This window comes from Cricetulus griseus, chromosome 2 (genome assembly GCF_003668045.3).
Source record: "Cricetulus griseus strain 17A/GY chromosome 2, alternate assembly CriGri-PICRH-1.0, whole genome shotgun sequence".
NCBI classification, from domain to species: Eukaryota; Metazoa; Chordata; class Mammalia; order Rodentia; family Cricetidae; genus Cricetulus; species Cricetulus griseus.
The window spans coordinates 442,958,959-442,983,630 of record NC_048595.1 but is presented as its reverse complement, the minus strand read 5'-3'; the positions used below and the strand labels follow the sequence as shown (position 1 = coordinate 442,983,630).

The 24,672-nt window shown below is 49.9% G+C and overlaps 1 protein-coding gene across 3 annotated transcripts in view; it reads left to right on the top strand.

Annotated features, from left to right (window-relative positions):
* Per2 (period circadian regulator 2) overlaps nucleotides 1-24,672 on the top strand; it is a 42,364-nt gene that overhangs the window by 829 nt on the left and 16,863 nt on the right. For 2 of the 3 annotated variants that reach the window (XR_004768741.1, XM_027397585.2), the window contains exons 2-11: nucleotides 7,654-7,902; nucleotides 8,737-8,799; nucleotides 9,915-10,069; nucleotides 13,292-13,413; nucleotides 14,179-14,380; nucleotides 18,342-18,393; nucleotides 19,179-19,321; nucleotides 20,943-21,021; nucleotides 23,697-23,803; nucleotides 24,258-24,411. Coding sequence is in view for 2 of the 3 variants with exons in the window: in XM_027397585.2 (XP_027253386.1) it covers nucleotides 7,673-7,902; nucleotides 8,737-8,799; nucleotides 9,915-10,069; nucleotides 13,292-13,413; nucleotides 14,179-14,380; nucleotides 18,342-18,393; nucleotides 19,179-19,321; nucleotides 20,943-21,021; nucleotides 23,697-23,803; nucleotides 24,258-24,411 (1,307 nt within the window). In the remaining variant the exon portion in view is untranslated. Of the gene's footprint in view, nucleotides 1-7,653; nucleotides 7,903-8,736; nucleotides 8,800-9,914; nucleotides 10,070-13,291; nucleotides 13,414-14,178; nucleotides 14,381-18,341; nucleotides 18,394-19,178; nucleotides 19,322-20,942; nucleotides 21,022-23,696; nucleotides 23,804-24,257; nucleotides 24,412-24,672 lie in introns of those variants that run through there. The other variant, XM_035441138.1, reaches the window with a different exon arrangement.

Genomic DNA, 24,672 nt, shown 5'->3' with positions numbered 1-24,672 from the left:
TGGCCTGCTTCCCCTGCAGGAACCCTGGTTGCCAGGGTTTCTGTAACGTATACACAAGGAACCAGTTTGGAAAGGTGATTCATACAGAACAGAGAGCCAGAAAGCTCCCTGGAAATCGTCCAGGGTAACCCCTAGCTCGATGAGGCACAGACACAGGCTGGCAGGCTGTGCCACTGTAAAACCAGGCCTGGCCATCTCAGGATCTGTTTTTTTCCTCCTTGGTCCACATGCTTACCAGAGGTGCAAGCCTGAAGAGGACATGTCCACTCTACCTTAGTCTACTGGGCCTAGGTGGGATTTGGCTGATAAGGGAAACCAGAGTCTGCCAGAAGTCTTGAATTATAATTCGGGTTTTTAAATCACACAGTCACTTTTCTTTTAAGTTATTGGAATCTAATGAAGCCAGGGACTCCTTTATTTTAGTGGTAGCTGCACAGTGTGCCAGCATGGAATGGCATAGTGGGTGGTTGCAGTTATCTGTCACTGTCATCTTGGTGTGATTCCCTGGTACAGAGCTGATGCAGCTCCTGTTTTCTGTGGAGGCTGGAGTACTCAGCAGCAGGGGAGCCCTGCGTCAGCCAGCTGGCAGCTACTGGGAACCTTGGCTTACCCTGGGCCTCAGTTTCCTCATTGGAGGCAGTCTCTGAAATATGATTCAGTTCAGGGGTTTGGAGTTCTGGGTCTGTGGACTGTTTTCTCGGGCACCTGTCCAAGAGATAAGAAGTTTCTGAAGCTCTGCCTGGTGTCACTTAATGTCACGGTGTGAGACATATCTGCTGTGCACAAGGAAGTAGTGAGGGTTCCTGTTATTATGTGGCTTCTCTCAAACACTGAACCTTCTAGAAAACCCTGGAAGGTGTGGGGGCCTGTTATTATAATGGTATAATTTCATCCAATCTCAGTGAACCCTGAGCTCCCATGCTGGGAAGTTGATGAATGATTGATAAAACTGGCATATAGAGGCAGAGGAAAGAGCCACACTGGAGGTTGGTGTTGCCCTTGGAAATGACTGTATTGGCGGCCTGGAAACACATAACCCCCAGCCCTTTGTAGTCCTCTTCATCCAACCCTTGCCAGAAGCTGCCTACCAGTAGACTCCTGGGAGAACAAGCAAGTGTAGAGCCTCTGCTGGCCCATTCCCAAGTCAGGGTACTCCCCTGTGGGGATCTGGCCCGCATGTGAAGTCTTTTGCTCATGGAATATAGTAACAAGCCAGTCACTACAGACAACTCTAGAGTCCAGAGCAAGACAGAAGCAGGGAGAGAGGCTACACAATTGACTTTGTGGGTCTGTGGGTGTGTGCGTGTGGGGGTTGCAGGACAACTTGAAGGAGTCAGTTACAGGGATCAAACTCAGGTCACCAATCCCCGCAGCAAGTGTCTTTACCCACTGAGCTGTCTTACCAGTCCTCACTTAATTATCTTGGCACAGTGGGCTTTGTGGAGAAACAGGCCCTATTCACTGCAACACCTGATCAAATAGGATCAGCCCAGGTTACCAAGGGCAAAGGCATTCAAGCAGCTCCTCTTCAACCACCACCAGGGGCTGCCATCTTGGTACGTTATTGTTCTGCAGCTTGGTACCTCAACATAGGTAAGGACTGAAAAGCATGTGGGGGTGTCCTGGTGAGGCAGTGCCCCTCCCGAATGCCTCCTTCCCCTCCTTATTTGGACAGCCCTGGCCACATTTTCCTCCGTTACCCAACCGTCACCATGGAGAGCGTGGCTGTTTGTTTAACAGGACAAACATTTTCTCCGGATTACAGCAGGCAGGCCCCAGGGAGTTGGCTCCTACCAGGAAGTAGAAAACATGTTATAATATTTGAGGTTGTAAAATACCATGAGGCTTGCAGACTCGAGGTCCAGGCTGTCAGGTCCCTGTTATGTAAAGTTAGAAAACAATCAGAGTTTGCTGGGCTGTGATTAGCCAGGCTCAAGCTGTTCCTGCAGGCTGGTCAGAGGGGCGTGTTCAGTTCAGGGACGCTTACCAAGCTGGGACCTTATGATGTATGTGTCTGTACTTTCAAGGAAGTAGCTTCTTTACTGATTTTCATTTCCCTCAGAAAATGTGTTTATTTTCTTCTTAAGCAGGGGGCAGTGAGGTTGATGTGTTATGTTCCTGGTGGCACTGGAGGCTGACACTTTGTCCAGGCTCTGCTCTCCAGGTCCTGTTTTTGTCATGCTTGTTTGTTGTTTTTAACCATTTTTTATGGAAAGTGTAGCTAGCTCCACTACTGTGAACTTGTAGCAGGCAGCCTGGGGTACCCTTTCCCACCCCAGACTCATGACCCAATGCAGTTTCCTCATGTGCCTCTGTCAACAGCCCCAGCTTAACTCCCGCCCTCAGGCTGGCTACTCTCGATGGGCGAGACTAGTGGATGGATATAGGATGGTATAGGCTCAGGCCAAGAGGGTCTCAGCCAAGTTCTCCTTCTCCCTCCCAGATCCCTCCCAGAGACTGAACCCTCTTTCCCAGGGGCTCCTGCCCACCCAGCAGGGCTGGGGCAGAGTGCTTGACCAGGAGACAAAGTCTTCTTGGACCAGCAGCTGGTTCTGCCAACTTGGCAAATTGATGTCGGCCCATTAGAACCATTCTGCTGAGCAGTGTATTTTCTGGAATAATGAGGTTTTAGAAGACTCAGCTTAGTTTGTTGCCTTACATTTCTGCTGTTCTTGCCTGGCTCTCTTCTCAAAAAAGTTTGTCTTCCTCTCTAACGTAACCTGGTGGCAACAGCAACCCTGTTCACATAGAACCCCCTCCCCAAGGAATTGGAACTGCCAGGCACAAACTAGAAGTCCCAGGAATTGAGTCTGACACAGAACACCCAGGGTGCACCTGGGGTGGTATAGGGTAGAATGGGCTGTGTGTCTTAGTCCTGTGCATGTAAGCCAGAGGTGCCACCAGCTGGCTCCACAGTGAATTCCCTCACTCTACCCCAGTTACCATGTGATCTGCCTGTCTATTTTCCTGTGGTGATTTAGCCCCAAGATGGAAAGCTGGTTTTTGTCAGTCATTTACCCCATTCCAGATATATCCAACCATTTAATCCTCCCAAGTGCCAATAAGAGGGAGGGACTGCTTTTGTTCCCATCACAAAGGTGGGGAGCGTGGCACAGAGGCTAAGGAACTTGTAGAGATTCCATAGCCTGGAAGAGTGGAGTATGGCAGGAATCTTGGCCCTCTTGGACTGCTCACCCAGCTGTCTGCTGCCCCACCACCTTCATAACCTACCGTAAATAAAAATGGGCTGCTCATCTGGGGGAGACTGGTGTGGATGAGATAGATGTGTTCTAGAGTATTAGGGGTCAAGAGAGAACAAATCCTTGTGGCTTCAGGAGGATTGTGTACCCCCTGAAATCCTGGAGTCAACAAGAAGCTCAAGTGACAAGTCTTCAAGTGTTCCCTGCACTAGGAACTCCTGCACTCCTCCCCCAGCCCCCACTCACAAGCCCTGACCCACTGCTCCTGTATGTCTCCCAGGAATTTTTTTAAAAGATCTTATTTATTTATTATGTATACAGTTATCTGCACGCATGCTTGCACACCAGAAGAGGACACCAGATCTCATTACAGATGGTTGTGAGCCACCATGTGGGTGCTGGGAATTGAACTCAGGTCCTCTGGAAGAGCAGTAAGTGCTTTTTTAACCTCTGAGCCGTCTCTCCAGCCCTGTCCCAGGAATTTTTCATATCCGGTGTGTTCTAGTTCCTTGTTGACCACCTGTGTTCTGGATAAGCAAGCCCCAGGAGAGCAGGATTCCACCTGTGCTCTAGTGTGCTTGGTGGAAGGCCGCCCTAGGGCTCCCTGGGAAGCAGTACCTGCATGTGTGACCCTGCGGTGTTAGTGTCATTACCTGTGTTTGTCCAGGACTTCTACAGCACTTTCATCGTGGGTGCACAGAATCGGGTGGTATAGGATCCTAAGCTGTACTATCCTGCCTCTTTCAGTGGGTCCCCAGTGCTCTACAGTGCGGAGACCCACGATATCCTAGGCCTCCTCCTAGCAGGTGCACAGTGCTCTGCAGTGCAGCATCCCAGGCAGCATGGCTTCCATAGCACGTGCTGTGCCCTAGGAGTCCAGCAGGAAACACTAGCTCAGAACTCTGGCACTCTAGAGGGGAATGGAAGCATCATCCTGATACAGCCCCCACAGGGAAAGGTGATGAAGTTAGCCGAGTGTCTGAGGAAAGTCTGGGGCCAGAGGGAGCAACAGTGCAAAGGCTTTGGAATGACAATATACACACAAGCTAGACTGGGGTGGGGGCATGAATAGATAGCAGGGACAGCTGAACCTCAGAGCCTACAGTCCCTTTTAGAGACAAAGTATGTCCTCTGAGTAAGGGTCCCATCACAGGCCTAGTATAAGTAACATCCGTTTAGCAAAATCTCTTCTCCTGTTGTGTTGACTGCAGTGGGGCCAGGTGGAGGACCAGTCCAGTTTGGAAGTTGAGGCTGGCATCTGACCAGAGTGGTCACATTATACAGCTATCATACAGAGACATCTCCCCGCCCCCCACGCCTATGGGCTCTGTTCTTCCACAGACTAAGCACTCACAACTTTTCTATGTCTCGGTTCCTAGAAGCAGGAAAGGTCACGCACTCCTTCCAGAGAGTCTCTGTGATTATTTCCAAGCTCCTGTGGCCAGCTGTTCTCCACCTTACCATCACCATGCAGTGGGCCCTGCTAATGTTCAGTGACCAGTGGGCAAAACAGCTTCTTCCTTTGATTGTTCCTGGTTCTGGTGATCTCTCCATCAGCTCCTGCATCTCTGTGGAAAGGTCCCCTCTGTGAAGCCTGTGCTTAGGCATGCTCCAAAAGTCTCCTCTCTTTCCTCTTTCCTTGAACTAGGCACAACTTCCAAACTGAAAAAAAAAAAAAAAAGGCCAGAACTTGCACATTTTATTCTGACTTCAGCTGGCACAGTTCCTGCATCGTAGTGACTTGGGATACTGACAAACTCCGTTTCTCTGTGGCACAGCAAGCAAGTCTGTCTGGGTCCTCCCTTCCCTCCTCTTTACACAACTGGTATAAACAGTGCCTCCTGGTGCCTCAGCCTGGCATCCTCCTTTCTACTTTGTGGGTCATGTGTTTGTTTTTCCTCATTGGATTCTGATATAGTTTTTCTTTGCTCTTGAAAACATAACTTTCTCTGTAGTCGCTAGGCTTCTCTTATATAATTTTGCCGGTACCCAGGGTGTCTGCAGATTGACAGACACAAACCTGTCTTTATCTCAGTGTTCTGAGGCTTTTCTAGAAAACTCTTTTCCCTGTGTGAAATGGCTGCTTTCCCCTTTGTCTCTCCTCTTCCTAGGCATTGTTACCTTTCCCTTCTCTGTAACCCGAGCATGTGTAAGGCTGAGGCAGAAGGATTACAAATTCAAGACCATCCTGATCTACATAGAAAGACTTTATTTCACCAAAAGGAGCAACAACAACAAATTACTTTCTCAGGCATCACCCCATCACCACAGACATTTCTCTCTTCTTGACTGACCTGTGTTCTTTTTTTATTTTTTTTCTTAAAGTCAGTTCTGATGTGTTTTTGGCTTGGCCTTTGGCCTTATCTCAGTTTTAGTTGCTTGTTTCATCAAACCTGTTGACTGAAGAATTTTTGTGCATGAGGAGAAGTGGGCACTGTCCACCCTAAGTTGCTCTCCCCTCTCTGCTAGTGGCTGTGCTTCTTGGTTGGAGCCTTCTTGAAAGCCCCACCTTGGCCTTTGTCACTTGTAGACAAACAAGGTCTCATCACTGAGCTGGTTTCCAAAAGCAACGTAGCCAGATTTTGTGTGGCTCCCATCTTTCTTGAGTCATTCCTACAGTGGGAGGTGCTGGGTGAAGGATCATGTTGGGCCTTATGGTGCCATCACCAAGATATTGACTGGATATGACCTGCTTTGTCTTCTGCATATATGGCCACCTTCTTGGTGTGGCCCTGTGGGGGCCTCAGGCTGCTGTGCTCCACCATTTGCTAGCATCCTCCCAATGGTTACACTTTCCACTTGTCTCACTGTGGCAAGGGGGAGGAGGGGGGCATCTGTAGTGCTAGCCACCTTCCTTGGGGCCTGGGGCAACCCAGCAAGGTGTGAGACCCCAGTGCCACCCCTGGTGCAATCCCGCTCCCATCTCTGCTATACCTGGGTATGCCTTTGCTTGGTGGCAAACAGTGGGGCCCTTTTGGGATTTCCTGGACTCCTGAAAACCATGCGGTTTCTCCAGCAATTTAAAATGTTTGGTCATTTTACATGAATTATGGGGGAAATAGGGTAGGGGTGAACCTAGAAAGTATTTCTGTCTTTGTCCCACCCCGGGAAGGGTGAGCACTTGCTGTAGACAAGCAGTGCCATGGTGGGCTTAGTCAGCACAGAGAAGCCTCTAACAGGACCAGAGTATCATAGGTCTGGAGCTGCCTGCTACCCGGTCCTATGCAGGCTGGGTGCATGTCCTACCCTGTCAGCTCCCTGTAGCATGGCATCCTTCCATTGGCAACTTGTGTTTCCCTGACTGCCAGGGAGCTGGGGGAGATGTTGTACCTCTCAGGTGAACCCGCTGCTGCCACCTGGCCTCCTCGAAAGAGTCAGCATGTCTCTAGTTCTCTGGCTTCCTCATATGCTTGGCAGAGTAGAGGTCAGGAGGAGAGTGTGGCCCCCCACTTGTTTCTCAATCTGCGCCCGTCTGGATTTCTTAGCCCTTTCTTTTTCACTACCCCCTTGGGTGGTGGTAACCGCCTCTCCCAGGCCCAGCGCCCAGTCCTTTACTGCTTTTAGCTGTTTACCTAAACCAGATGTGACCCAGCCTAAATGACATCTGCTTCCTGTCAGGATCCTGCTAGAAACATGATCCCTGGCCCTCCCTTTTTCTCCCAGTGACATCCTTGAGCTGTGGCCTCCTGTCTGATGGTGTGCCCACCCTTCCCAGTCACTAAGTCTGTGACCCTTCAGAGAGTTCGAGTTTCTATGGAATTTTAGCCCCTTCTACCCTTCTATCCCTAAGCACACAAGTTCAAGTTTCTATCTAGTGTGGCCATAGGATCCTGCCAGATGTAAAGCAAGTCCCATGGCTGTGATGCTTAGACAGTTTAGTGGCCTCTGACTGTCCTGAGTAAGCTTGGCTCTCCTACCCACTCATAATACCTTGTGCCAAAGCCAGGCTACATGCAGTACTGAGGCCCCTAGCATCTGGAGTGTGCCATGGTCTACCCATTGAACGAGCCTCGAGGAGGCCTCTTCACCCCTAACCCGACAGCCTCACCTCTCCAGGAGGCCCTGCTGCCCTCAGCTCCTCTGTAACTCCTGCCGTGCTGTGATGAAGTTGTTGCTGGACAAAGGTTTCCAGGCCCTGCTTACTACCATTTAGCACAACTATATTTCCCCACTACCCAGGTGGCTGTCAGTGCCCATGTCTGTCTGCTGAGAAGGTGTCAGCACCTCTGTGGCCCAGCTGAGGTTCTCAGGTCGGCTGTCTCCCTGATCTCAGGCCAGTAGGAGCTACAGAATCAGGAACACAAAAGGAAATGACAGTTGTGTGTGCCATTGATACTGGGAATCAAACCCAGGCCCTTGCACATACTAGACGAGTGCTTTATACTGTTAAGCTTCATCCCCAGCCTTACTGTTTTACTTTAATGTTGGACCATAATCTTCTCTCCTTCACCAGCTTCATTCCAGAGCCTGACATGAATGGATACGTGAACTTTCCCCCAAGTTCCACCAGCCCCACCAAGGAGCCAGGGGAGCCTCAGCCCAGCCAGGCTGCTCTCCAGGAAGATGTGGATATGAGCAGTGGCTCCAGTGGAAATGAAACCAACGAAAACTGCTCCACAGGGCGGGACTCTCAGGGCAGTGACTGTGATGACAATGGGAAGGAGCTACGGATGCTAGTGGAACCTTCCAACACGCACCCGAGGTAGGATCAGCCTCCGGCCCTACCGTCACACACAGGACACCTGTAGGCTTCCTCCATATTTTCTGTGGCCTGTCTTCAAGCAGCAAGTACCAAGACTTACGATTGCCACACTGTTTAATTCCTTAGATAATATTATTGAGATCTGTCCTTTGGAATCTATGCATTTTTGTATCTGATTCACTTGACAGACAGTCTGTTGAGATCTTGAAGGTGGCTGCTCACACACCTATGAAGCAGGTCACAGAAAACAGTTGCTCCTTTTGCATTTCCATCTCTCAGTGCTCAGCTCTTCTGATGATCTGAAGATCTTTTGCTTCAGTTTTAACATAATTTTTCTGTTTTTAAATTTTAATTTTAACGTGTATGGGTATTTTGCCTTTACATATGTCTATGCACCACTTGTGTGCTTGGTGACTACACAGGATGTAAGAGAATATCAGATTCTTGGGAATTACAGTTAACTGTAACATTACAGTTAACTGTAAATTAACCGGAGTTACAGATGGGTGTAAGCAGCCATGTGGATGCTGGGACTTGAACCTGGGCCCTCTGGAAATGCTCTTCACTGAGCTGATTCTCCAGCCCAGAGTTTTATTTTGTGGAAAACCATGGAGGCCATACCACGGGCCTTAGGCATGCCAGGAAGGATATATATATATATATATATATATATATAATATATATATATATATATCAACGCCATCACCCAACACACCCTACTGTTCTCTTGAAAGTCTCTGGTGTGATGTCCCTAGTCTGTTGTCACTGGCTGGATGGGTGGGGGGAGAGGCACATAGATGTCTGACACGGAGACTGCCGTATCTGCTCTTGCAGCCCTGATGCCTTCAGACTGATGATGACAGAGCCAGAACACAACCCCTCCACAAGCGGCTGCAGGTGAGGCCCACCATCCTGCCCACCTCATGCTCTTTCAGTGACATGGAGCCCACCACTTCGTCTACCTCATGCCTTTGCAAGGGACCCACCATGGCTCCCATGTCATGCACTTACAGTAAGGTGCAGGACTTCCTCTGAGGCCAGGTTTGAAAGTAACCTGACTCTCTTACACTCGGATAAATCTGTTGGTGTGAGGGGCCAGTCAGTGTGACTGGTGGCATCTAGCTGCCTTTCACACAGCCACTGGCCTGTGCCTCCCTGAGCTGGTTGTTCTTGGACACCCAGGTTCCTCCCAGCCCTGCTCCAGGCATCCCTGTCTCAGTCCTGTGTGTTCAACAGGAACTTCCTCACCCTTTTGCAGCAAATTATCTGTGTTCACAGACATTTTCTTATCCTCTTTGGGGCAGAGACCTCTCTCCCGGGTGAGTGGGCACTTGGCATTGAAGACCCATCATTCTTTGGATACCTTCTTGACATAAGCCATTTCCAGCATCATTCCTGCCTTCCTCTTCTCATTATCTTCTCCTTGGAATCCCCTTCTTAAAGGTCCCCTTTCCTCTCTTCCATGCTTATGTCTCCAGAAGATGCTGCTTTTTTTTTTTTCTTGAGACATGGTTTCTCTGTAGTTTTGGAGGCTATCCTGAAAGGAACTCACTCTGTAGACTAGGCTGGCTTCGAACTCACAGAGATCCACCTTCGTCTGCCTCCCAGGTGCTGGGATTAAAGGCGTGTGCCACCACCACCCAACCACAGGAGCTGTTTTGCTGTCCTTCATACAGTCCTTGTCCCTCTGCATGGGGTAGGGAAGGAGACAGCCCAGTGGCAAAGCCTACACCACTATACCAAGGGTTGACCATCTTCCCTCCTAAATGAGGCTCAGCCTGATCCCAGGGAAGGATTTTGTTGAGAGGACTTCTCTCTCTGGGTTTAGAACATGGATTCTTATCAATCTGTGGTCTCCTGGAAGGAGGCTTTTGGCCATGTCTGTAGACCTCATTAGTGACCACAACTGAGAAGGTGCTGCTGGCCCATGCTGAGGGAGGTCAGGGGTCCCTGCCCCCAGCCACTCTCTTCAAAAGGCTCCCATTTGATTGCCTTTGTCTTGCATTCCACAGTAGTGAGCAGTCTGCCAAAGCTGACGCACACAAAGAACTGATAAGGACACTGAGGGAGCTGAAGGTCCACCTCCCTGCAGACAAGAAGGCCAAGGGGAAGGCCAGCACGCTGGCAACCTTGAAGTATGCCCTGCGGAGCGTGAAGCAGGTGAAGGGTATGTGCACTTTGCACGTCTGTTCAAACCCATTGAAACAATGTTGTTTGTTTGTTTCCTTGCTTATTCTTTGTGTATGTGTGTGTCCTTGTGTCTCTCTGTATGGTGGTGGATGCCGGGTGTGTTGCACATGGGTGTAGAAGTCAGAGGACAACATTGTGAAGTCAGTTACCTTTATCCATCTTTCTAGCCCCAGCAATGCCACTACTACTTTTTAAGATTTGCCCCTGAATTGGCAGAAGGAAGCAATAAAAATAGGATGAAGTTAAAGTTGGTTGTGATCCGTGGTTCATCACTGTTTTCTATTAAACTTTTAGGGGCAAAACCAAAAGTAGGCGGAAAGTCAGTGGACGGGAGAAGTCTCCTTACCTCATAGCATGTGTCTGGGACGACAGTGTGAGTTCAGAATGATGGTCACACATTCCCATGAGCTGCATGGGTCAGAATGGAATTGAAGTGCAGCATTCCTGAGGTCTTGCCCACCTTTAGCCTGAGAAAAGAGACAGAGGGCATTGCCAGCTCTTTGTACCTACTTTTCTGAAGACAGAACTCATGTAGCCCAGGCTAATCACAAACTTATGGTGTAACTAAGGGTGACCTTGAACTTCTAGATCCTTTTACCTCCACCTTTCAACCACTGGGATTATTGGTGTGTACATTGTACCTGGTTCTGTGTGGCATTGGGGCTCTAACTTAAGGCTTTATGCAGGCTAGGCAAGCACTTTACCAACTGAGCTAAATCCAAGGCATTGTATGTATGTATGCTCTGTGTGTATGTATGTATGTATGCGTGTATGTATGTATGTAATGTGCATGTACCTGCATATATATGCACCAAATGAGTGCAGTGCCAGGTGGAGGCCAGAAGAGGTCATCAAATCCTTTGGAACTGCAGTTACAAGCAGCTGTGAGCCACCATGTGGGTGCTGGGAATTGAACCCTGGCCATCTTAACCACTGAGCCATCTCTCCAACACCAAGGCACTTCTTAATTCATGAACTCCACTCAGGTGACTCATTTCCTGTTTATCTAAAAATGTTTACCTACACACCCTTTTCTGCCCTGGTGGATATTTCAACCAAGAAGGAAAGAGACAGGGCACAGCAATGCCACCCATCATTGGGTTCTGTCACAGGACAGCCCTCACCATCATGCATGCACAGTCAGGGGCAACTCTGGCCATCAACAGTTCATATTCTTAGGCCTTCAAAATGCAGAACCTGCTGTTCTTTGTGTGTCTGGGACTTTTAGAAGGAAGATATGGCAGAACATTTTACCTGGCCCGTGAGGTAGAAGACTGAGGCTTCTAAACAAGAACACGGAAAAGAGCTGAGGGTCTTTCCTGTCGAGGCAGCCGGTGGGTCTCTAGCACCCCAGCAGACTCCTTTGGTTGCTCCTGCCCAGGACCTGCATGAGTCAGCTTCCCCTATCTCCTGACTCTGGGGCCTTTGCAATTGTCCTTGACTCCCAGACCAGCTGGAAACACTGCCCAGGTGGAAAGTAGGCAATCCATCTTGAGGTTCAGGCCCCAGTCCCCTGGATAGGTCTTTCCAGGAAGGCCGAGCTGTAGGCATCGGAAGAAAGACCCAGACCTTTTAGTCAGTTGCTAGGCACAGGGATGTGAGCTTTGCAGGTCTCCACTGTGGAGAAAACACCTTCACACAGCCCTGGCTCAGAGTGCTGAGTGCTTAGACCCTTTTCTTAGTCCCTTTTCTTTCCAGTCACTGATGGTGGAGGTGGGGTGTTGCTGACTGTGTGATCCTTTGAAATAAATAGGTAGAGGTAAGCATCCTATTGGGACAGGGAAGGCAGGTGCCTGGGCAAGGAATGTGAAAATCAAGTCCCCACCACCACTTCACCCATGTATGGCACCTGTGTGACCAACACCCCACGTTGTGACTATGCCTTTGGTCACAGTCACACCCATGCTCTGAAGGCTGAGTACTACATGTTACCAGCACACATAAAAATAGACAAAGCCAAAAGGCTGAGGTCTCGGCAATGTGGGCTTTCTGTCTTGTCTTGAAGCCATCAAGCATGTAGGCCAGGCTTGTGTCCCGTAGTCAAGGGATGAACTTGTACTCCAGACAGTCTTCTGTTTCTAGGTATCTGAACAGCTTTTGTCAGTAGTAGGCAGGCTGCTGGTATTGATCTTGGGTCCTTGGAGCCAGCTGTTAGAGGCATCATTCTGTTGTGTGCTGGCCTCTGTGCATGTTTGGGTGCTCTCTTCAGCCTGAAACTTCTGTGGGCCCCTCCCTAAGCTGCTGTCCCTCTTGGATGGATATGGTCTAAACAATGCTGCCTGCTAGCCAGTGCTGGTTAGGATAAACATGTTTGGGGGCCTGGTGCTTTTAGGCCAGACCTCACAATGGAGACCATGGCTCTGGCGCCTGTGCCTAAGGAAGACCCTGCTCTCTGGAAAGAGCAGTTCCATGAGTCAATCTGATGTGGAGGCAGCCCACTCTCCAGGGACTGTTGGTTTCCAGGCTTCATGCTTGGCCTCCGCAGTAACTTCAGAACACGGGAGCTCTGCCAATTCAAGAACTTTCCTAAGCTTTCCAGCAAAGAGCATGCTCAGAAAGCTAAAAGCCTGTGAAGGTGGAGTAATTAACATCAGATAAGACCCAGTCATGGGTCCAAAGACCTCACCACCACACAAGCAGGGAACACATGCTTGGCTGAATCCCAGGGTCAAACTCCAGGACACAGCCACCCTAAGTTCCATCTACCCAAGGGCATGTGGAGCTATAGAGACAGGAGTGGACTGTTTTACTACCATGTACCTGCTGTGGCTTGGTTCCCCCAGGATCCTATCAGATAGGAACTCATATCCATGGCCACAATTGTAGACGTGGCTCATAGAACTTTCTTTCCAATATGGCTTTCTGGTACCTGTTCTTTCAAGCAGTGGATTTTGCCTGCATGAAAGTCCCTAAAGGGACTTCCGATGCTCAAGTGCAGGGGCTCTTGTGGTCCTAAGTAAGACCATTGTGGTTGTATCACACTTTGGGCCCTGTGGACCCTGATGATTTAAAGTAGTATATTTGTCAGTTTTTAAATTCATAACAAAGGCCTGTCATGTCAGAGAAAGTCTCTGGTGTGCTCTTGAGTGCTGGTCACTCATGTGTACATTCTCTGGATCCAAAATATTCTGTCATCCCACTTGTTCATTTGAGAATAATGGACCTCACCTGCTGAGCATGGGTGTCATTTCCCCTATAGCTAATGAAGAGTACTACCAGCTGCTGATGTCCAGCGAGAGCCAGCCCTGCAGTGTGGATGTGCCCTCTTACACCATGGAGCAGGTTGAGGGCATTACCTCAGAGTACATCGTGAAGAATGCTGTGAGTGTTTTTACAAGGGTACAAATTCTCCCTTGGGTAAGCCAGCTGGCCCACTGTCAGGAAGTGGGTCCATTCCTCTTGATAAAATATAAAACCATGAAGATGGTGGAGTGAAGTCACGTTCTAGACTTCTGCTCTTTCCTGGGAGATCGTCCTCATCTCTGGCTGACTCTGACTCAGCTGCCAGTACTAGGGAAGCCCAGCCATGATAGAGCTTGAGGCTCCAGCTTTTTGTGGCTTCAGGATGAAGAGACAGACTTGGTGACCTTCTATTTGTCCAGGCTTAGTGGTAATAAGGTCTGGGTCCAAAGCCCTAAATGTGTAAAGGCATGGGAGAGTAGAGGCCGTACCCCTGAAAGCTCAGTGAGAACAGACAGTAACCCTGTAAGGAATAGTGCTGACACTTGCCTCAGCCTAGCTCCTTGAACCTTCCTACCTGTTCTGCCGACCAAATCCCTCCAAGGGGGCTGGCCTGTGATCAGAGGGGCAGGCAGCTCTTCAGGCCATCCCCAAAGCCTGAAAGAGACCAGCTGGCAAAGGTCACTCTGCCATGCCAGGGAAGCACAGGAACTGGGGGCAGGCTAGCATAATGTGCTGATCTGATGGTGTTATGTTGGATGTCTGCATCAGAACAGGAAAATCAGCTTGGCCAGGTTTGAGGAGGCCAGACACCCCTTGGTCCTCATGATGGGGTGCTTCCACTAGCCTTATATAGCTGGTCAGTCCCATTGACTGTAATCACCTGATCATGTTCTCTGTTTCCAGGATATGTTTGCTGTGGCTGTGTCTCTGGTTTCTGGAAAGATCCTGTACATCTCTAACCAAGTTGCCTCCATTTTTCACTGTAAGAAGGATGCCTTCAGTGACGCCAAGTTTGTGGAGTTCCTGGCTCCTCATGATGTCAGTGTGTTCCACAGCTGCACCACCCCTTACAAGCTCCCGCCCTGGAGTGTGTGCAGTGGATTAGGTGAGGTCCTGGCCACAGTGCCCTGTCCCCTCTAGGTAGGAGTGTGGAGAAGACTGATGGTAAGGCCAGAGGTTGGGAGCCGGCTCCCTCTCTCAGCTGTGTCAGAATGGCCCACAGAGCCCTCCTGGTGGGCTGCCAATCACTGAGCTGTCTAGGGTAAGAGGCAAACAGTGGTTTGTCTCTAGACTAAATAGTCTTTTAGTAAACTCCAGAGAGATTTAACAATTAGGCATTTCAAAAGCAAAGTTATACTGAGGAGGAATCGGTGTGGGGAGGTGGGTTGCACCCTGCAAGGCAGAGGAATGTTAAGTGGAATGCCAGCTTGCTGCAGGCAATTATTCCCTCATGGCCTCAGCTGCCATAGTGGACAGGTGTGATATCATCAGGGTGACTTCTGAGGAATCGTCACCTTGGCCGGAGGCAGGTTCAGAAGTGTTCATAAGTGCAGGTTATAAAGCTCTCCGAGCTTGCCTGGTACTTTCCCTACTCACCAGCAAGTATGTGTGCCTACTCTGTGATCCACCTGTGTCCAGGCTTCTTATTCTTCCCCAGCCCTTCTTGTCTGGCATCCAGGCCACTTTGTGCCTTCTCTCCCTGGAGCCAGTTTTTGGCATTCTCCTTGTACCCTTCCAGCTCCACCCCCACCCACCCGTCAGTCAGCTGCCAGAATTTGCTGATGTCACAGTACTGAGATAGACCTTGAGGTGATGAGGTCATGAAGAGGGACTAATGTCTTCTGGGTCAGCGTTCCTTGTCAGGACTCAACTGGCACGGAGAGCATGGGTCACTATAAAGCAAGGCTTCCTCTTCTGCCTGTGCCCTCTAAACTGTTCCCCACCATGATCTGAAGTAGCATGTGGCCCTCCCCAGCAGCTTGTCAGATCCTTGCACTGCACTGTTAGACTTTCCAGCCTCTAGAACCATGAGCTTCCTCCCAAGTCATCTGTGACAGATTGTTAGCAACAGAAACAGACCGAAACAGCACTGGTGCCAAGAACTGGCTGCTGCTGCAGAATGCCTGTGGAACGTGGGAGTGGGGAGCAGCTGAACTGTTTCAGAATGAAAACCAGAAGAGGCCTGAGTGTTGAGGGCAATTCTGGTGTGGGGGCGGGGGAAGACAGGAGGGCTGAGCAAAGCTCTGATTTGCATAAGTGGCTGTGACCAGCATGCTGATGGAAGTGTTGAGGGAATGGCTAGTCCAGGGGAGTTACTGAAGTCTGGCCACATGCAGAGTGGAAAGAAATGCAGGGGTGCAGTCAAGCAGATTGCCAAAGGGTTCCACGGGTAGGAAATGAACAGCAGGGAAGACCTCCCCACCACAGGGAAAGCCCTGAAGGACCATCAGAGATCTTGAAGGATGCCTCTGCTCCCTGCATCCCTCTCCAGCCCTGGCCATCGCCCACTGCTGCAGGTGCAGCCCAGGGCGTGTAAGCCCTGAGCCTTGGCAGTGTCCTTGTGAGGCTGATTCTGCACTCAGAAAGATGAGGCATAGCTTCCTCAGCCACAGGGCAGAGCTGCCCCAGAGAATGTCACCAAGACTGTGTTGTCAGTGGGTGCCACCTTGGGAAGAGCCTCCAGAGGCAAGCCACACATCCCAGGAAAACCATAGTCAGCCCTAACAGCCAAAGTTGAACTGAGCCCAGCAAGCCATGGGGCAGGGCTACTTGCTTTGGAGGCCCAGTCTTAGCACCTGTACCAGGTATGCAGGGGGTGGTCCTTGGAGTAACATGATGGTCCTACGGCTTTAGGAGAAGGTCTGTGGGCCCTGGTTTCAGGCTTGCCAGAGGCCTGTCACCCCTCCTTCTGGCCTGCCTTCCTCCAGGACAGCACGCCTATCCCACACCCTCTCACCTCGAAGCAGATGGTTGGTTTGAGCTCACAATTGGACTTTAGACTTTCAGGTTGGCACTAGAGACTGTGGGATGGAGTTGATTATAGTTTGCATTGTGAGAAGAGTGTGAGCTATGGTAAGCCAGATGGACCACCTGTGGCCTAGATATGGGCTGTTCCTCCCAAACTCATGCTGAACTTTAGGGTCACTTGTGGAATGCTGAGTGACAGGTCTTTAAGGGGTGACTGAGTCACTCAGAGGGATTGGCAGGTGTGCTTTTGTTCTCTTGAGACTGGATTACTGTGACCATTAGGTGCCACCGTACTGGCAACCAGCCCCTCCTGCCCTTCTGGCTGCAGGCCTCTGTGGTTGAACTTTGCAAATCTTTGTCCTGTTTTGCCAAATTAGTATGAAGACTCTGACCCTGATGGGGGCAGAGTGGGCAGCTGCAATGCCTCCAGGGCCACAGCACTGCCACTGGTGGAGGGTTGAGAGGGAGCTAGCCTCCACCCCAAAGACAAGGCTAGCCAGCCAAAGAGCTCCTTGGTGTCAGTCTACACTTGCCTGCTGATCACAGCTCCTTATGGGCTTCTTATGCCCAGAGCTGAAGCTGGACTAAGGACTAAAGCTTCTGAGAAGCCAGAGGTCAAGGACAGACTCAGACAGATTGCACTCAGATAGATTGCACTGGCCTTGCCACTGGGAACTCTGCCGTTTCTGTCTGTGGCTGGCAGGTCATTGATCTCTGCTTACACAATGGCTTCTCAACCCTTGTCATCACCACCTGGTATCTGGCCAGCTTGAGGACCTCTTCTGTCGTCAGTTCCCCTCCCTCCCTCCCCTCCCCCCCATTCCTATTCCATTAGCATCAGAGAGGGACATTGCCACTAAGTCCTCCACCAGCTTGACAAATGTGTCCCTTCAGTAGGCAGCCTAGGATAGAGGCACTGTTTGCTTGAGGGTTTCCTCCCTCTGTCTGCTTTCTCCCTAAACCCAGAGACTGGGCAGACTGTTAAACATTTGCAGTGTGAGTTATGGGGGCATGGTTCAGGATTGTGGATGGACAGAAGCTGAGTAGTCTGGACTGCCTCTCCAGAAGGAGGTCAGCCAAAGTGTGGTGAAGCTAGGAAAGCGAGCCTGGCCACTTGACAAGGGCCTTTGGAGGCTGGTAACTCTGTATCATTTGCTGTGACTGGTCATTTCCTGTGTTTCTTCATTTCTTTCGAATGAAAGAAATGCCAATGCCGTATGTAAGATAAAAGTCTAAGGTCTTTTTAACCTTCAAACTATTATAGAGACACCTGCTCCCCTTCCCTGACGTGAGGTCCAGCGAGCTCACGTTTCCCAAGACATTGTAAATGTTAAAGTAAGTTGCTATTTTACCAAGTGTTGATATTTCAAATGCCTTGAGTCCCTTCTATTAGAAGCAAGTATTTCAGAAATGGCAGTGTATTTGCTCAGGGATTTTTTTTTCAAGGACAAAGGTTTCTTTATTGACTCGAGGATACGAAGTGCAGCAAGGACCTCGTTTGCTCAGGAACAAATGGAGTCTTTGGAGTTTTTTTTTATAATTTATTTAACTTTTATTTTATGGGCATTGGTGTGAAGGTATCAGATCCCCTGGAACTGGACAGTTGTGAGCTGCCATGTGGGTGCTGGGAACTGAACTCAGGTCCTCTGGAAGAGCAGTCAGTGCTCTTAACCTCTGAGCCATCTCTCCAGCCCCTTGCTCAGGGATTTATCTGTGAGTACACACACTGTGTCATCTGGTGCTGAACTGTCAGAGTGATGGTAGCACCACTGTGCAACATTCAGAAATTTTAAACACGTTTGTTAGCTCTTGCCCATAATTGTAGCACTAGAGAGGCTGAGGGTGAAGGATTGCCTCAAGTTCCAGGCCCGCCAGGGCTACTTAGTAAAAGCCTGTTTCAAAACGAAAAGCAGACATTTTCTAAAGCCCTGGCTGTAAACTTGTAGGACAGTGTAATTTGATGTACAGTACCTTTGGAATTGTATTGAATATAAAAGCTCTGTGAAGGACTTACTTTGTACTTAGGCCAATTCATAATGTACATCCCAGTTTAACTCTGTTTGTTGACTTGGATGAATGACTCTGGATTTTTCTCGTAGATTCTTTCACTCAAGAGTGCATGGAGGAGAAATCTTTTTTCTGCCGTGTCAGGTAAGTGTAGTGTCCAGTCTTCCTAACTCAGAAAACAATAGAGACAGTCCAGAATTGTGTGTGTGTGTGTGTCCCCTCCCCTGAGAGTAAGACCAGACACAGCTTCTGCAGAGCCTGTATGAAAACCCACTTGAGTGAGTTACAGAATAATATCTGTGCACAGGGAGTAGGAAAGTCAACCTGCTCTTCCCCCCTCAAAAATCAGAGTTCCCCACACTGGCCCTCTGTTGCTGAGGAAGACAGTCCCTAGGGCCGTGGGCCACAAGTGCATATAGCCCTGAATGTGCACCTGAGCTTCTTTGGCTAGAGTCACAGTGTTCCTTGCAGGTTCTTGGTGACCACCTGAGTATCCAGGACAATGTCAGACATGACCGGAGGAGAGGAGCTGGGCCCAGAATCCCTCTCCTTTTCCTTTTCCAGTTGCTTTGCCCTAATCTAGTTGTTAATTGCTCAAGAGAAAGGCTGGAAGGCCTCCCACTGCCCATTGTGTGAACTCTGACCATTATTAACCCTTCAATATGGATCTAATGGAGAAGGCCTAAGTGTGAGCACTGGCCAACTTCTCCGAGTACAGATGTCTGCTGCCTCTGGCATGGCAGAGATCCCCACTAGAGGCTTTACTGTGGCAGCCTGGCCCTTCATCCTTGGCAACTGGTACAGTAAATGGAAGAATTGCTTAGCCCTAACAAGTAGCCAGGGGTGGGGCTAGCTCACAGGCCAAGGCTTTTCTTTGTCATGGCTCAGAGCCTTGGCCCTCACTCCTCTCCACACTCCTCTCTCTACAGTGTTGGAAAACACCATGAGAATGAGATTCGTTACCAGCCCTTCCGCATGACACCCTACCTGGTCAAGGTGCAAGAGCAGCAGGGTACCGAGAGCCAACTCTGCTGCCTGCTGCTGGCAGAGAGGGTACACTCGGGCTATGAAGGTACAACCATGCCTGACCAGGGAACACCCATGTTAGCCCATCCTTCTTGCTTGTAGTTCATACATGATGTCTAAAAATTACCTAGCTGCTCATCTGCCTTGGCCTCTCCCTAGCTTTGTTAGTCTCTGTCTTCCCTAAATTCAGCACAGTCTTCTTTGCCATCTGGCTTTTCCCACACCCACTGAAAGCAGCTGTGTCCGTTTCCACGTCCTCTCCCCCTTCCCTTAACTATGTTGCCTATGATCTACAAAGTGGCACCAGCTGTGATAGGTTTGAGGTCTCATACCCCTCCCATCTTTGTCCCTCAGTCTCTGCCTCAGAACCCCTCTTACTCCTTCAGCCTCAGGTTCCGGGCCATCTCTGTTCCTGCTGTGGCCCATCTGACTTCCATCTGGACTACCTTCCTCCCACAAGGACCACAAGTCTTCACCCTGCCCTTCCCTCTGCCTGGCTTTCCCTGCAGTTCAACCTATGGCTAAGGACTCCTTAGGCCACCATGCCTCCTGACAATGGGCTTTCTCCCTTGGAGACCAAAAGCTATGCCACCCTGATTGCCTTATTGGGATCACTCTTAAGCAACTGTTTTCTGATACCATGGTTCTTGTGCCTACTCAATAGCCAGAAGCTATTTGTTTTCTGTGTGTTAACTGAGGAGTCACAGGACTTTAGATCCCCCGAGGGGTAACCCCCCCCTACCCCAGGAGCATCCAGACTGCTTTCCTTGGAATTGCAATCTTTTGATTAGCCATGAGGTTATAGCCATGTGTTCTAATATGACTCTAACACGGCGATGTATCTCTGCATCCAGAACATTCCCTTCAAATGTTCGTTGAGAGTGTAGAGACGAGGACCAAGTTGTAACCTCAAATTATGAGTGTCCTTCAAGAACCAAGGGTTTTAGAATTTGGTGATTGAGGAAAACACTGGATATATGACTTCCTGTGTAGAATGTATTGTCTTTGGCTACCCTGGGAACTGTCAAGTTTTTTTGGGCAATGGCACTGGCAAACTATAAGTCCAGACACATGGCTCATTTTTCTTTGCTTTCTTTCTTCCTTCCTTCCTTCCTTCCTTCCTTCCTTCCTTCCTTCCTTTCTTTCTTTCTTTCTTCCTTTCTTCCTTTTTTTTTTCCAAGGCAGGGTTTCTCTGTGGCTTTGGAGGCTGTCCTGGAACTAGCTCTTGTAGACCAGGCTGGTCTCGAACTCACAGAGATCCTCTGCCTCTGCCTCTGCCTCTGCCTCTGCCTCTGCCTCTGCCTCTGTCTCCTAAGTGCTGGGATTAAAGGCGTGTGCCACTCACGCCTTTAATGCCCAGCTCACATGGCTCATTTTTCTAAAGATAATTTGTTCAGGTCATTGTAGTTTCATCTTACAAACCATGAAGGTGATCTTCTGTGCTGGGTCCACATGTCTCAGGTAGCATGACAGCTCCCATTGGCCGCCCCAGAGAGGTTGAGGAGGCTGCTAGCAATTGTGGCTCACCCTGATTTCAGCATGGTGGCTCTGTTGTTCAGTCTGCCTTCTCATTTTCTCACTGGCTGCCCGTTACTGTCAGTCCTTGTGGTTTCCCTAGTCAAAACAGAACTGTGTGTTTTTTACAAGTGGAAATTCTGTTCTTCTAGCCCCTAGGATTCCTCCTGAGAAGAGAATTTTTACAACAACCCATACACCAAACTGCTTGTTCCAGGATGTGGATGAAAGGTGAGTCGTGTCCCACTGTTCACACACTCTTCCGCTGTCATTTGGCTGTGATCTTCATGTCATCAGATCCTGGGACAGAGAGATGTTCAGTGTCTCCTCACTGTCTTGACAATAACCAGAGAGATAAAAATGAACTTTTTGTTTTTGTTTTTGATTTTTCAAGACAGGGTTTCTCTTTGTAACCACCTTGGTTGTCCTGGAACTCAATCTGTAGACCAAACTGGCCTCAAATTCAGAGATCTGCTTGCCTCTGCCTCTGCCTCCTAAGTGCTAGAATAAAAGGCATATTGCTGAATTTTTTTGCTTTTGACATCATTGCTAAAGACAAGGTTACATGTCATTTTTACCTACATGGTAATCAACAAAAATGTGTGACTGTATTGTTCTGCAACACAGTGATGTTTCAGTGAAACCACAAGCACTGTTGTGATTCCGTTACCTAGCAACAAGGCTATCATAATCCCATCCTATAGTTCTATGGTAGCCACAGCTGTGCACAGTGCAGCACTGTGTTTCTGGGCTATGTATTTGCAGCTTGTCACTTTGGCAGGTCCTCCCCCTTGGTGCCCTGCAGCAGCCTACACTTCTGTACACTCCGTGTTTTTTGATTGCATCAGCAGTCACACCTGGTGACCAACCTATGCTCTGCGGGTTTGGCTTTGTTTGCCTGTCACTGTTTGTACAACAGAATTGCCTAATGATGCATGTTTCGGGCTCTGTCCAACTGTTACAGGACACATGGCTATACAGGCAATGAAATAATTTGAAAATGCACTAAAAGTACATAAGATCCAGTTGTGGTAGTACATAATGATCTCAGCACTTAGGAGCCTGAGACAGGAACAACTGAGAGTTCAATATCCTACTTCAAAAAAAAAAAAAAAGCAAGAAAACAAACACCACACTTTATAACAAATGAATACTGTAAATGGGGTTTTCTGGAGGGCTGGAGATTATTTCAGTTGAGCCTGTCTTTATCACCCTGTTTAAACTCTGTCTCATGGATGGTGGTACCATGGGATTGGGTGCCAAGGGCTAGCGTCGGGAGATGCCATTGGCAGGACCTCAGCAGGAACCTGCCTTCTAGGGTCCTTCCTCACCCTTTTCTCTGAGCTCCTCAGGCTCGTCTCATTGAGTCTGCCATGGAGGGCACTGCAGCTGGTGTGAGCGGCCCCGTGGACTTGCTTCTGAGCAGACTTTAGTCCACTGTGCTCCTTCTCCCAGTTTTGGACAGATGCAGAGGTGGAAATCAACTGGCTGTTAGGATTGGTTTGGAGAAATGTGTCCTCAAAACACCCCACAGGAAGTGGACAGAGAACCAGATCGTCACCCCTAGACTCTGGAAGATTGGCTCCTCCTCCCTCCTCTGTCTACCTGGCCAGGGACACAGGTCCCTTCTTCAGGGTCATGCTGCACTGCCTCCAGGAAGGTTCTGCTGTGTGGGCAGCCAAAGACCTGCCGCCCCTGGCCTAGGTTGCTGGGGTGTGTCCTACAGATCACGTGTGGCCCAGATACCAGAGGGACAGTATCAGATGCAGAACCTGGAGCCAAGTGTACAGAGCCACCTAAGAGACAGCTGCCATTACTGCCTAGGTGTAAGGACTGTGTGCAAACTGCCACATGTTTTGTTCCAGCTGTGAGTCAAGTAGGCAGGCCAGTGCCTGTGGGAGGCAACCTGCAGAGTTCTGTCTAGTGAGTGGGACCTACAGGGCCGTGTGGTCAGGCTCAGACATAGGGCCCTTCCTCCTTAGCTTTGTCCCTCCTTTCCTCTTTCTCCTCCTCCTCCTCCCTGACTCCTGTCCTCTTCCTCTTTCTCCTTTCTCCCTCCCCTCCCCCAGTTGCCCAGCCAGGGTTGTATTGGGAGGGCGCCAAGAACATTCTGTACACTGTCTGAAAGGAAACAGGAGGCCTGAGAGTATGCCTCAGACACTGAGGATCCAGTCGGAGTCTCTCCAGATCCCAAGAAAGTTGTAGTCTAAGGATTTGTGTAGAAGGGCCTTCTGCTTGAGGAGACTCTGAGAAAACATCTGCAGGGATGGGATGCTGCCTGGGGCAGATGAGGCCGCTAGCCTCGCTAGATGCAGACAGAGGCAGGGATGCTGCCTGGGGAAGATGAGGCCGCTAGCCTTGCTAGATGCAGACAGAGGCAGACACAGCTGCTTCGGTTCCACCCTACCATGACCAAGGACCAGCCCAAAGCACCAAGGGACCTCCACTCTACAGAAAGCACAGGCAGGCCCTGAGCAAGGGTTCCAGCCAGTCATAGGGACTCCTAGGGGAGCCACAGGAAATGGCCTGATCTAGGGGTCAAAGTGACAGGAGGATGACCACTTGACTTAGAAAGGATAACTTTCAGACAAAATCTGTTCAACCAAGACTCACATCAAATCCTTCAACATTAGAAATATAGTAGAAAGAGAAATATTAACACACCTCCCTGGTGTGTTTTGGGAGGTCACATGCTGTAGCTGACAGCCTCCTTACTGTCACACCCCCAGGGACACTGGAGTCCTCACTTGCTGCAAAGCTTAAAGCCTCTGCTGTGTCCTGTTTAGGGGACTTTGGAGTTGCATCTGAATGAGGAGGTCCCCTAAGATGGCCCCCCTCAGAGTCTGTCAGCTCTGCCTGACATCTGTATTGCATACGCTGACTGCCTTGTGTCCCTTGCCTTACAGGGCAGTCCCCCTCCTGGGCTATCTACCTCAGGACCTGATCGAGACACCTGTGCTCGTGCAGCTCCACCCCAGCGACCGGCCCTTGATGCTCGCCATCCACAAGAAGAGTAGGTCGTCTTGTCTAAGCCCCGAGACCCGTGTGCTCTGGTGCTTGAGGGGGTCAGACCCACTGGGAATGCTGAGCCCTAGTGGATGCCCCATTTCCTTGCTGAGACCCAGTGTCGTCAGCCCTGGGGGCGGGGCTAGGGAGAAGAAAACTCGTAAAGGGTCCTTGGCAACTCATTTATAGTATTGGTGTCTGTGAATATGGAGAGACCAGCTGAGCTGTGGGGCAGGAAGGTTCTGACTGCACAGGACCCCTCCAAGCAGATATAGGTAACACTGACAGATTCGTGCCCTGAAATAGGTGATAAAACTGCATCTGCTGGAAACCGCCCCAGGTGTGATTTGAAGCAGACACAGGAGTTGAGAGCAGTGGCTTTGAGAAGGTGACCTCGTCCAGCCTGTGTGTGTCATTTTCTACCGCGCACACCAGCCCTGAGCCCGTTTCTTCTCCTTTAGTCCTTCAGGCCGGCGGACAGCCTTTCGACTATTCTCCCATTCGATTCCGCACGCGCAATGGGGAGTACATCTCACTGGACACCAGCTGGTCTAGCTTCATCAACCCCTGGAGCAGGAAGATCTCTTTCATCATTGGGAGGCACAAAGTCAGGGTGTGAGTGCTCCCAGGGTTTCTTCTACTCTGGGCTTTGGGGGATCCTGGCCTTTTCTCACTTCCCACCAGCTGGGGGCAAAGATGGGGGCATCTCCTGGCTGGGGGCTGCTGGCCTTGTGGATGGGCCAGGGATGACCTCCACAGGTGGGAGGAACTCATCCAAGCAGAGCTGTGTGGCAGCTGGGGGTCTGTAGGGTGGTGTTGGAGGTTCCAGCCTGAGTGGGCAGTGTGGGTGCCACATTCAGGCTAGACTGGCCCTTC